The sequence below is a fragment of the Mesoplodon densirostris genome, chromosome 16 (genome assembly GCF_025265405.1).
Source record: "Mesoplodon densirostris isolate mMesDen1 chromosome 16, mMesDen1 primary haplotype, whole genome shotgun sequence".
In the NCBI taxonomy this organism is placed as follows: Eukaryota; Metazoa; Chordata; class Mammalia; order Artiodactyla; family Ziphiidae; genus Mesoplodon; species Mesoplodon densirostris.
Genome location: NC_082676.1, coordinates 33,997,396 through 34,010,585, shown reverse-complemented (window position 1 = coordinate 34,010,585; position 13,190 = coordinate 33,997,396). Strand labels below are relative to the sequence as shown.

Genomic DNA, 13,190 nt, shown 5'->3' with positions numbered 1-13,190 from the left:
CAGGCTGGGGACAGAGAGGCTGGGAAGAGCCTGTGGGGCATCCCCAAGTGGAGCCTGGAGTTGAGGAGGGAAGGGCACAGTCCAGCACCACACCCTCCTCCAAGCGTCCTCAGCTCCCCTGGGGCCACCCCCTGGGGCTCGGCCCAGTCTAACCAGAGAGGACAACCTCCTGCCAGGGTTTGCAAAGCACTAGCCCTCGCTGCCCTCAGCCCCGGACAAGGAGAAAGCAGACATCAAGGCATCTTCCAGTGCATTTTAATCAAAATTCCATCATCAGAAGAGTTCTTGTAGCATACAGTGTTAGGATGGGCATGTCGACTTGGTCCTACAAATGGAATATCCACAGATTTGCACTTCAAACATGTATGAAAAATAAAATATATAATATTTAGCCGTATAAATTTCCCCACTAATCACCTTATCTTTAAAATAAATTACTACCTCTGTCCAATAAATTAATCAGCCTGGAGTCACTAAGCAGACATCAGCCAAATGACACCCGTTTCCTGAAAACATTCTGGGGGAAATACTGGAGACAGTCAAATGCTTACAGGAATCAACATGAATTAAAACTAGCACGTCCAAAAAAAAACAAAAAACAAAAAAAAACTAGCACGTTCCTCACGGTGGGGCGAGACATCAAAAATGGGAGCCAGCTAATGGCTGCTCTTTTCTGTCGGGAAAAAAAAAAATCAATTCTCCAAACCACACCGAATGGTTGTAAAAGCTGCAACTGAACTTTTGGCACCAGTGGAGAAAAGACACCTTTCAAAGCCATACCCAACCAGGATTCTGCCAAAGCATGGGTCAGAGGGAGAGGTGACAGAGGGGGAGGGACAGCTGCCATGGCCCTTCTCCGTTCTGAGTTCCCACTCACAGCCCCCTCTCTGGAGCCATGGATGCCCCCTACACCTTGGAGAAGGCAGGGCATTGTCCGGGCAGCCTGCCTTCCTCAGTAAACTCAAGAGTTCCTGGGACGGAAAGATTCACAGCATAAAGAACATCAAGAGAAAGGCCCTTTTGGGGGGAGGGTGGAACGGGGGGGGGCGGTTTGCTGCGTGCTCAGTTGACAGCAGGGTGTACTCAACACACAAGGGATGCGGCCACTCCAGCGGGACGGATGCACAGCCTCTGAAGGGGACGGACAGATGGCGCACACAAGACACCAAGGATCCGAGAGGGTGGGCAGGGCTGGGGTGCGCTAGCATTTACAGGGGTGCTGAACAGGGCTTTAAGGACAAGAGTCCCTTCACAGCAGAAGTCAGAAATCCACCCACCTGCGGCTCAGGCCTTCTTCCCCCTCCCCCAAACCAACAAAATCTTGGTTAGGAACAAATAAGCTGGTGACAAACGCCTCAGGGCTTAGAGATGCCCTGGGAACGGGCTTTGGGGGTCCCGGCGCACTATGGCAGGAGGTTTATACACAGTTCCACCGGGGGAGTAAGAGGAACGGCCCGACCCCCGCCTCCTGGACAGAGGAGCAGGTGGCTACAAGTCAAGGAGACGCTCCTCGCAGGTCTCCACTGGCCACTTTGAAGCCCCTCCAAACACGTCCACGTTGTTGTCCACCCAGGGGATGATGTTGCCCGGCATGTTCGTGGAGCAGTTGGCGATGTTGATGATTTCTTGTGCACGAAGGACGCGGTCCCATATGTTGAACTGGCTGAGCTCCCCCACGAATGCCTGCGTGGCATCGAACCTGCCCCCAACCGTGTCCTGGGAAAGAGGAACAGACTGCATCGGGGCAGGCTCACAGGCAGACACATCTGCTACCTGTCCCAGTGCGTGACCGGCTTCAGGGGAGGTGGGGGGGATGCCAGCCTGGGAGGGAGATGGGGACTGGGGCATCTTCCTGACTCGCCAACTCAGATCGCAGCCTGTGACCACTGATTCCTGCCAGGTCCAAAGCTTTAGGGCACGTCAGGCCTGGGAAATGGCGTGACTCAAACCGGCCCATTTTAGGGAGGGAAAACTAAGCAGAGAGATCCTTGCCCAAGGCCCCAGAGCGAGGACTGGACCCGGGTCTCCAGACTCCCAGCCCCTCCCAGGGGAGAAGAAACAGGGTAGTGGGGAGCGGGGAGAGCCAAGGGCCCAGACTCAAAGCCCCCCAGAGGACCTGCAGTCTATTCCCTCGTTTTCCACCAGGAAACCCCAAACACAGACTGAAACATGAATTCTCATCTGCCCAAGAGCAGACGGCCTCTGCCCCAGATGGCGAGTTTTCTGAGCGTGGTCTCTGAGGCCTGGCCCCATCTCACCCACAGGCGTTATTCCCCAGGTGCCCTTGCTGGGGATCAGGGTCGTGACCCTGAGCTGGCAGCTCCTGGAAGATGCCAATACCAGCCAGTGCCCGGCATCCAGAGTCAATGCAGTGGCCGGCAGAGGCCAAACAGCTGGAGAGATGGCCCGGGGTTGCTACATAACCCTGGGACTCCAGGGTCACTCCTGCTCACCTGTATCGTACAGACTCCATTCTAGAATCTCTGAACCCACCACACCGACTTGGTCCCTGCCAGAAAGGGCAGGATGTGTCCCCAACCCTGCTCTCATCCCTTAGGCCACAGGATAGCACGGGCTGAGCCGGCAGGGATGCTGGCCATCCAGGCTGGTCGTCGCGCTGCGGTGGCCAGGGCCAGGGCCGGCAGGCAGACAGACAGCTGAGCAGGGCCAGGGGCAGCCCGCAGGCCCGGCCGTGTGCTGCTTGGCCTGCCAGCCGCTCCTCCCGGCACCCCACCTGCACCCACCTGCTCCTGCCCGAGAATCAGCACACCACCCGGCTTGATGGGGTGCCACGGGGCCAGGTTCTCCCCGGTGCCCAGCTTCTCCCCATCCTGGAAGGCCTCCCACATGCCGTCCCGCGTTGTCCAGGTGACACAGATGTGGTGCCACTTGCCATCACTGACAAACAGGGGCAGCTGTGCGACCTGTGGGCGGCAACGTGCAGGTGAGGGCCCCCTTGGGGTTCCCAGGAGTCTGACCTGGGGGGACGGAGCCCCTGGGCCCACTGCTGCTCCCCTGCTATGCTCTGTGGGTAACATGCCCGATCTTGCCCAGCTCAGAGTGACCCCTTGGGCTGGAGACACCACGTGTGTCGCAGACTCGTAAGAGGAAAGGAGCAGCTTGGGTACACACCCTGACCCCAGGGTGACCTGCTTTCAACTGGACACCCTTGGACCTGGGCTTGGTTAAGGGACTAGGATTCTGTGCAGACCAAGCAAATGTGACAGGCGGCTCACCACCCCGCATACGGGTCCTGAACATCCCTTACTGGAGAACCTAAAGGGAAGTCAGGACTCTACTGGACCAGTTTCTTTGGAAAACAGACCAGGCATCTACCCTCTGCACGCAAAGTCCCTTGTGGCACTTGGGGATCTGCATGTATGTGAGTGGACGGGGGTAGGGGGATGCGCGTAGAACTGGGGGGAGGGCCTTTCCCACCCACACTGTCTCCTGGCAGTCCTGTGAGCGCTCTACAGACCAGTTCGCCTGTGAAGCACTGTGTTGTTACTACTGGTGTCCTAGCAACCCGGAGTTCCCTCCCAGAAACGGGCTATTTACACGAGAGGAAAACAAGGCTCTCGGCCTTGCCTCGTCCAAGGGCGTTATTTAGAATAATTAATCCCTAGCTCAAGGATGTGGTCACCGCTGGAAAGAGCCCTGAAGGTGGATTCCACAGCGTTTCCCACTCCAGTTCCAGCCAGGGCAGTTTCGTAAAGACAGACAGGGTGGGAGGCCATTGCCTGGTGAGCGCTCTGGGGGCTCAGGCAGCCAGGGGGCTGGTGCAGCCGTTCACCACTCAGCTCCAGCAAGGAGGGTGTGAGGGTGCAGTGTGGGTGACGTGGAGCCTGACTTAAGTTTAGGTGAGGCTGTTGGAGGGCCCCGCAGATGCTCAGAGCTGATCTCTTGAGAAGACCGCGTTCCTGAATGTCGAAATAAGCCAGTCCATCAGAAAGGGGACATTTACTCTGTAAAAGGCAGGACTATAGGGATGGGGACAGGTGGGTGGTTGCCATGGGCTGCGGTAGGAGCAGGAGGTGACTACAAAGGGCAATGAGGAAATTTGGAGGATGATGAAACTGTTCTAGATTTTAATTGTGGTGGATACAATAATTGTATGCATTTGTCAAAACTGGTTGAACTATACACTAAAAAGTGTAAATTTTATTGTCTATAAATATATTTCAAGCCCCCCCCCACTAAAAGATGTGCTCATGAGAAATATCACACACTCATACACACACACACAAATACCCTCCCCTAATCGGTGCAGCCCCGGGGAACAGCCCTCACTGACCGGCCTGAGGGTCCGTGACAATTCAGGCTAGCACGCAGAGACCCAGCTCGTTCTGTTCCTTCTGTGGCCTCTGTGCCTGGACCCTCTGCTGCTTCCTGGCAGGATTCACAGCTTGGATCTCCACAAGCTGCAGCTGCCTGCCCCCCGCCCCCTACCCAGCCACCTGCCCAGAGTGGGACTGAGTCAGGGCAAAACTGTCCCCACTGTGAGGAGGACTGTCCCCACTGTGAGGAGGACAGCCCCGTGGCCAGACGTCAGGCTCCCTGCAACATCCCAACCTCGGTGGCCACCAGGATGGGGGGGTGGCCGTCCCAGCAGGCCTCACCTTGTCGTTGATGAGCAGCTCAATGGGGTTGTTGCCCCACTCTATCAGCACGATCTCGTTGGCCTGCCCGGGCACCGCGTAAGAGAATGGGGTGCCGATGCCCGGCGAGGCGCTGGACCGCAGCCACAGGCAGATGGTGAAGGCGTACAGCTCGGGCAGCGTCTTCTTGACCTTGCCGTACAGGTAGTTCGTGCGGAGGGGGAGGGACACTTTGAAGGCATCAGGCGACTTGAAAGCACTGTTGCCTGGGGTGTGGGAGAGAGGGGCAGCAGCATGTGAGCCCCCCCCACTTCCCTCTCAACCACAACCCAGAGCGGCAGCCCACCCGGACCCCCGCCCGGCCTACCCGCGGGTCCCCCAAGCAATGGAGCACCTGCTACTGACCGGCTGCTGTTCAGTGCTGAAGCTCCAGTGGGAAACAAGCATATCCTCACTCTTGGAAGCTCAAGGAAGTGGGCAGGGGCAAGCTGGATTTAACTTTCTGGTTAAATTAAGCCAGAAACCCTGCTCCTTCCACTGTTTGCTTGAAATCCCGGCCCCTTCAGCAGGGCTGGGTCAGGGGCCTCCTGGGCTTGGAGGCAGGACATCTTACAGGAACCCAGGCGCTCCATAGACACTTGTCTCTCAATGAGTCCATGTCACTTCTCCCCCTGAAGAATCACCACCGCCCGAGGCGACGGAGCCAGGCACCCATGACTCGACACTACAACTTAACTTAGAAAGGGCTTTTGGACTAAATCCCTGGTGTGAATTGCTTTGCTCATGATTTGCCCTGCTCTCCTCAAGAGGAAACCAAGTTGATGGACCGTCTTCTGCAGTCTGGAAGCAATGGGAGGCAGGGAAATGCAGAGGCTCCCTCTCTACGGAGGCTACCCACCCGCCGGGGTCTTGACCCTTGAGGCCTGCTTGGGGCCGTCCCCAAGTAAATGGCACTTCCCAGACCTTTTGAAAACGAGTGATACTCTTAAACAGGTCTAAGTCATTTTCAGTACAGTTTTGATTTAAGCTCAAAATTAATGGCAACATCATAAATAAACACGCAAGAAGGCAAGCCCCTGCCTGGTTATCACAGATCTCAGAGTTTGCAGGGGACTGGTGACTCTGGGAGCTGTCACGGCAAAAGCTTCCCTCTTATTTGGGAACCAGGCGCTGCCAGGGAAGGAACCTAAATGCCTTTCATTCATTCAACAAGTATTTATTAAGCACCCACAAGGGGCCAGATGGTCCCCATCTCTGTCAAAGACAGGCAGGCTCTCCCGGCCTGGAACCAAACTGCCCATGTCACTGGTGGACTAAATCTGTCCCTTTCTTGCCCCGCTCTGTAGAACAGGACCCAGAGTGGATGAACTTTCTCCGTCACAATCCCCCAAACTCATTTTCTGCCATGGTAAGGAACACGTGAGAGAAGCTCTTCGGTGCCACGGTTCACACCTACCGAAGGACCTTCTGCAAAGGAAGGCAGCAGGGCCCAGTGTCACCCTTCCAACCTCTCCGGAACAGACAGCATAGAAATACTAGAATCTGGGCTTCACACGTAGTATTTACTTCTATCTGCTGGTTGTGCAGTCTTGCCTGATCCATCCTGACCTCCCAAGGCTGTGGAGCACCTGGCAAGGGCTGGGAAGACTTTGTTGCCTGGGGAAGCCGAGGATGGGGCCAGGCTAGAGGTTAGGCTGACACAGGCCCCACATGAGGCTGAAGCAGAGCTAAGAGAGAGAACCAGAAAGCCCCAACTCCCCGATTTTGCAGGCTGCACAGTGGGGGCACCGTGGGACTTACCCCAGGTCACGCAGCCTGTGAGTGACAGAACCAGGAACAGAAGTCCCTCTTCCCACTATGCGCAGCTGTGAGTATTTAATCTGCAAATGCTCGTGTTTTCACGAGATGTGATTACCTAATAGAGAGAAATGGCTTCTCTCCTTGCAGGTGGGCAGACTTGCTGACTTAATAAGGCTCGGTGTCAGTAATTTCGTTAGCTCGGTGACAACAGAGGTTTCATCAGCACTGGGAGAGCCGAGGGTTGGCCATACCTCGAAAGCCGGTACCCTCTACTTATATAAAACAGCGTGGAGGTTCAGAGGAAACTCAGTTAAAACCAATTAAGGAATGAAAAGCCCTGACCAATAAATCAGAGACTGCAGGTGGCAGACAAGCCAAGGAGGGGGGTGGCTTGAGGCCAAAGAGACAAGGGTTCCAACGTTTACTTCAACTCTGAGCTCGGCTCTGCCTGGCTGGCGGACCCGGGTCTGGAGGCAGCCACAGATGAGGAGGTCTCACAATAAAGAAAACGAGCACCCGTGGGACCTGGGTGGCAGGGGCACACGCAGGGTTGGATGCACACCACTGGGCTGGGAGGAGCCTCCCGCCCAGCATGGCCGGAGCTCACATGCCCCTCCAGGCTGCAGCCTTCATGACTCTGGTCCTCGGGGGTCACCACTAACCCCAGCTCTGCAATCTGCCAGCCACGTGAATGCAGGCATCACTTAGCTCTGACTCAGTCCCTCATCTAACTAGATCCCATCTCACTGGGTTGTTGCAGGGGTTACAGAGGATAGAGAATGTGGAGCTCAGAGGCCAGTGTCTGGTGCAGAACAGGCACTTAACGGGCAGGGGACGATGCACTGAAGGCCAGAGCACCCCAAAGCCCCCACTTTGCATATGGTGGAGGTCTCTCTCCTCTGGGCTCAGCAGGATACTTCTAAGGAACACAGTATATATCTTACTCATGGCATATTTGGGGCCTGGGAGTTTGCATATCCCTTCACACTTGTCTCATACATGACAGACATAAACTCAGAACTGCCCAGAAGGCAAATCAGTCAGCAGATGATAATTTCCCTCAAAGACTCATCCCATGGCTGGGGGAAGCAAACAGGATTCGAGAATTCTCGCGGTGGGGTCAAAAGGCAGAGGACAGCAAAAGGTGAGCTGCTGCCCAGTGCCAGGGCCTGCGGGCTCTGCAAGAATGGCCAGCCAGGGGACTTAATGTCGTGCAGTCCAGCTCTAGTTTGAACACGGACTTCCCCTCTGGGCCAGATGAGCTCTGAGGGCTTTCTGTAGCACCAAAGAGCATGGGTGCAGGAATCAGACTGGCTGGGGTGAGGCCTGACTGTTGCTTTCTGGCTGTGAACAGACAGGCTAAGGATGGGAGGGAGAGTCACAAAGTGGCATCTCCTGGGTGGCCCAAGCCGTGATGAAGAAACTTAGAGGAAGCCACGTGAAACTCACAACCTCCCTGGAGTCACAGAACAAAACAGGGAGGGGCGGGATTTATGTGACTGCGGCTGCTCACCAGCCGGTCCCCTCTCCCCACGACACGTCTGGCTGAGAACCTCGGAGCACTTTTCTGGTCTATGAAATGGGTATAACAGGAATCCTGTCTCCACACTCTAACTCAGTGGACTTCTACTAACCCACTTCTATTAACACACCTCCTTGTAGCCACTCGGCTGCCATGACGCGCGGGGTATACAGCCACCAAGGTCTCTGGCAAAGCCCTCCCCTCATTCTACAGCCAACCCTGCTTCAAGCTACTGAGTAACTGCAGTGTCCCTGCTCCCTCAGCCTGCAGGTTCCAGGTCCCATGAGGGCGAGGCTGGGCAAGGGAACCCAAGCCACCCTCCCCTGGCCCTGACGCTGCCTTCCTCTCCTCCTGTTCTGTGACAAAGGCCTGAGCTGCAGTTGCCTTGCCTCCAGGGAAGGCTCTTGAGACCTAATGAGCTTCCTGAGGTCACCCAGCAACGGAGGTGAGGCAGAAAGGACTTTTTTTTTTAACTCAAGAATCCAAGTGTAATAATAAGAGTAAGGAAGGAAGGACAGACTTTTCTGGAGGGAGAGAACAGGAAAGGGATGAAGGAGACCTGTGACTTCTGGGATGCTGCTGTAAAAGCGACTAAATCAAATGAAACGGAAACACCATCCCCTTGGGTGACTCCATCTGGCCCTGCGGAGCCGACGTCATTGAAAGAGTAAGTGGACATTCTGCCATTGGACATTCACCTACCCATTCATAAAACTGAGTCATGAGAAACTGCCTTTGTCAGGTTAGTGTATCTGAAAAGACTACAATCTTATATCCACTACCAGCAGACCTAAAACTTCACACCCAGTGCAAGCTGAATGACCTAGGGCCCTTGATCCCTCCCCTTCCTGTCTGTGGAAGAAACTTACCCACCAGAATGTGAGCAGAGAAGAGAAAGATACTCAGAATCTGCTGCAGGGGCTAGTTAAGAAGGGACTGAAATGCCCACCTGGCAGGAGGTCAGGGATTAGGTTGTTTGTCCCAGCCGATCCTGAGTGTCTTGCTTTTCCAGGGACAATGCCAGTGGGGCTGGGGGCAGGGTTAATTCTGGAAATGGCTGTTATCAGTCACCCTGATTGTTTGCTTGCTGTTCATGCATGCTGTGCAATTTGGATTCGCATAGTAGGAATAATACAAATGGAAAGTGGTCAGTAATGTCTCACCCTAGAAAGACATTAACGACAAGCTCTTCTTTGGAGACCTAGCAATCCAGTTTAAATTCATCAGCCATAACTGGGCAAGGAGGAAATTGGGCTAACACAAACACTTCTTGCTGGGACTACATAAGTACAACCTATCAGGTACAATGGTCTCTAACCTGGCTAAAAGAAAAGCCACCTGGCTGGTCACAACTGACCCAGCTGGATTTCGGGACACGTTTTCCTAACCAGAACCTAGTCCTGTTTATGAGCACTATTTTGCTATTACAACTGGCTGAGGAATCCTTTCCAGAATCTTCAGAGCTATAGTACATCTGTTAAGTCAGATATTCCTATAATTTATCACGCAATAAAAGGAATATGAGTAAGTCTAACTACAGACTATAAAACAACAACAACAAAAAACAGCCATGAACCATGTAGTGCCACAATCACCACTGAAAACGGGGGCCTGAGCACAAGTGATGAAAACCAGGCCACTCCCATCAGCCATCAGCCCCCTCCATCCCCACCATCTCTGACAAGTGCCAACAAGGCCAAGCCGGCCCACCTGTGGGGGAGAAACCCCAACTCTGTGCACCATGAGATGACTCAGGTTGAAAAAGCAACACTTCGTCTGAGCAGCGAGAGGCAGAAGGGAGAGGTGGACTGTTGATTGGATGGTAAGGAGTCAGGTGGTTTTCTGCACCCAGGACTGAAGGTTCAGAGGTGACAGAAGAGCAGCCTCAGAGCTGAGCAAACTCAGGAAACTCGGGAGCAGAGCCACTGCCCAAGAGTCAGCAGGCAGGGCTCGGGGAGTGGCCTCGTCTGTCAATGGGCAAGAGGGCTGTGCTGCTGACCCCTCCCGGCCTGCCCTCCCTTACTCTGAGCCCCACTTCCAAGCCAAGAAGGGGCAGCCAAGAAGGAAGACAGTGGGCTGGGGGGCCGGATGGATGTCAGCCAAGGGGCCACAGAGACACTGGTGAAGCACTCACCTCGCTCCAGCTCGGTCACCCTCTGCAGCAGCGCATTCAGGGCGCTCTCGGTCTTCTGGCGGTGAGCCGAAGTCTCGTTGTGGAGCAGGGACTTCTCGTCCTCCAGCTCAGCCACCTTGCTCAGCAGCTGCCTCTCCAGCTCCCCCAGCCGCCGTTGGAGCACCTCCCGAAAGTCGCCGGGCAGCGCTGCGCTGGACACGTTTACTCGGAGCTGGTGCTTTTGGTGGGGCAGGAGCGGACACAAGTGGGAGAAGTATTAAGGCCAGTTAAAAAAAACTGTGAGGGGCTTCCCTAGTGGCGCAGTGATTGAGAGTCCGCCTGCCGATGAAGAAGACAGGGGTTCGTGCCCCGGTCCGGGAGGATCCCACATGCAGCAGAGCGGCTGGGCCCGTGAGCCGTGGCCGCTGAGCCTACGCGTCCGGAGCCTGTGCTCCACGGCGGGAGAGGCCACAGCAGTGAGAGGCCCGCGTACCGCAAAAAGAAAAAAAAAAGAAAGTGTGAGATGTAGCTCTAATGCCCCCCCACCACGGGGAGAAGCTTCCAAAGTGGGACTATTCAATAGTGCCAGTGGTAGGAAGGGGAGCATTTCACTGATGCTTTTTTTTTTTTTTTTTGGTTGGGGGTATGGAAAGGATTTCATAGTCAGACAAGAATTGCTCTGCTGCGATACTTGAAACTTAGGAATCTCATTTCCCCGCTGAGAAAGCTATTTTTCTCCTCTTACTAAAAGGTCAAAATTTAACCAACATCTGTCATTCTCAAGTAAAGACCAAAATACAGCTAGGATTAAAAGAGAGAGAGAGAGTTAATCAAATGGTCCTCAAAACTGATGAGCTTTCATCTACCCACCCCCCGCAAGCTCCAGTATGGCACAAAGGTGCGTGACTAGGGTGGCAGGGATGTTACTGGAAAATGAGAACTCTAAAGCGTGACTATTCTGAATTCCAGAAATCTTTGCTTTTATTTCTTTCACTCCTCTACCATTTTGCTGGCTCTGAAGGCAGCCAGCCACTGTCTAGCCATGAGTCCTTGGCAAGCTATTTACCCCCTCTCTCTAAGTGCTCCAAATTTTAAATGCAGATTATAGGATCTGCCTCAGGGGGTTGTCGCACGGGTCAAAATTAGATAATATGCCTGGCGCATATTTAGTGTTCCAGAAATGTTAGCTGTTATTAATCATAATGAATCGAAGTATATACAGATGCTGGAAATACTGTATTTAGCCATCACGCCACGGGAAACTCTCAAGTAATTTTGCAATAATTACCACCTGTAACTGAAACCTAGTTTTGCGAAGTAGTATTTTGGTAAACGTGTATAACAGAAACATCCACACTGCTTAAACAGGGCGGAAAGTAAAGATAGAAATTAAATGAACATTTCTCTCTCAAAGTTCCAAACTGCATACGCCTTCCAAGAGAGAAGGGAATAAGGTCCCTTCCCCCAAAGCAATCGGGAAGGGCACCTTCGATCCGCTCAATTTGGGGACAGTGGCTTTGAAGTTAACCAGGTTTCCTCCAAGTCGCGTCTAGTATGGCCGGTGACCCGCCCGCGCTCGCCTCCCGCCGAGACCCCCGGACCACCACCTGCTCTCGTCCAGCCCAACTTGATTTATGAAAGGAAACACCGGACGCCCAGGGCTGCTGACCTCACGCGGCAGCCTCACGTCACCCGACAGAAGCTTCACGAGCGCGTCCTGCTAGGGGAGACTCGGAGATTTGCAAAGAGAGAGAGGAGGCCATCCGCGTTCGCCAGCCCGGACCTCGGGAAGTGAGTGGCCGCACAGCTGGCAGTCCTGGCGCGCGGGGCGATTTAACCCTTCCCTTCCAGTAAGGAGGTGGGGAGGAGGGATGCGAGCCAAGCAAGTAAGTTCCGGAGCAGGACCGAGAACGCCCCTGACCTCGAACCCAGCTCGCCCTGCTTCTGAGCGCGTCCGCGCGGCCGTGTTCCGCACAACCTGGTGGCTGGACCATGCGCCCCTCCTCTGCCCTGAGCCTCGGGGACGTTAACCCAGGGACCCCTCGCTCTGCTACCTCGAGGCTCTCCAGGCGGTCCTTGAGGGTCTGCAGTGAGCGGCTGAGCTGCTCCACGACGTGGCCAGGGTCCCGCGGCAGGTCGCCCATGGTGTCCTTGCCCGAGGCGGCCCGGCCCGGCGCCTTGCCCCCCGCAAGCCCCTCGCAGCGCGCCAGCTTGGCCGTGAGCTCGCGAATGGCCTCGCGTTGCGAACCCAGCGTCTCCTTCTGCTGCACGACGGTCTCACGCAGCTGCAGCACCGCGGCCCGCAGCTCCTCCTCGGGGCTCAGTGCGCCGCCCTGCATGGGCATCGCGGGCAGTGGGCAGCCGGCGCGCGCCGCCTCCGGGGGCAAAGCAGTGCACACGAAGCGGTTGCCGGGCGCCGGGCCGTCTTGGGCCCCGGCGGCCACGGCGAGCGCCACGCCAGCGGCCAGCAGCGCCAACATCCCGCCGCTGCCGCGCTCACTCCAGCATCCGCGGCCGGGCGGACTAGCGGGCTAGCGGGCGCCGTCGGGGCGGGCGGCGGGGGCGCCTGCGCGGAGGGCTGCGACCGGGCGCGCCGCTCGAGGGCAGCGTGAGCGCGGGAGCCCGCGGAGCCGCCAGCCGTCGTACAGCTCGCACGCTGTGCCTGGCTCCGGGCTCTGGCCAGGCCGGGCCCGAGCGCCCTTTCTTAAGCTGGAAGGGTTGGGGGGGGGGCCAGCGCATGGGGAACGGCGCCGCGAGCTCTGATTGGCCTGGCCTGGTGCACGTCACGCAGGGGGCGGGGCGGGGGCGCCTACTCGCGGAGCGGCGGAACGGCGGAGCGGCGGACCTGGGGGTGGGCGTGTGGGCCATAGCTGAGGCGCGAGCTTGGGCCCCCGGGTCCCACAGGACCGAGGGGCTGAGGTAAAAAAGGCCCTGGGTGCCTTCGGGAGCCTCGGCCGGCGTGTCCAGGCGCCCCTCTGACCCACCCGAGGACGCGGGCGTCGCGGGCTGTGGAGAAGCCAAGAGCCCCCTGGTGCCCCGGCGGCCCCTGGGGCGGCTCTGGGCTGCGGGCGCGGCGCCAGGCCTCGCTCCGCGGTTGCCGCAGCCCCGGGGCGGGGGCGACCCCCATTTCACAAGTGGAGAAAGTGAGGAGGCGCCC

At 56.3% G+C, this 13,190-nt stretch overlaps 1 protein-coding gene across 1 annotated transcript; it reads right to left on the bottom strand.

The window, feature by feature from the left end:
* Window positions 1–1,488: 1,488 nt before the first annotated feature.
* NPTX2 (neuronal pentraxin 2) lies at window positions 1,489–12,513 on the bottom strand. The gene is made up of 5 exons (XM_060078782.1): window positions 12,088–12,513; window positions 10,055–10,271; window positions 4,620–4,864; window positions 2,745–2,924; window positions 1,489–1,716 (listed from the first exon to the last, which is right to left on the bottom strand). Exons 1-5 carry the CDS (start codon window positions 12,511–12,513, stop codon window positions 1,489–1,491), a joined length of 1,296 nt encoding a protein of 431 aa, XP_059934765.1.
* Window positions 12,514–13,190: the final 677 nt, after the last annotated feature.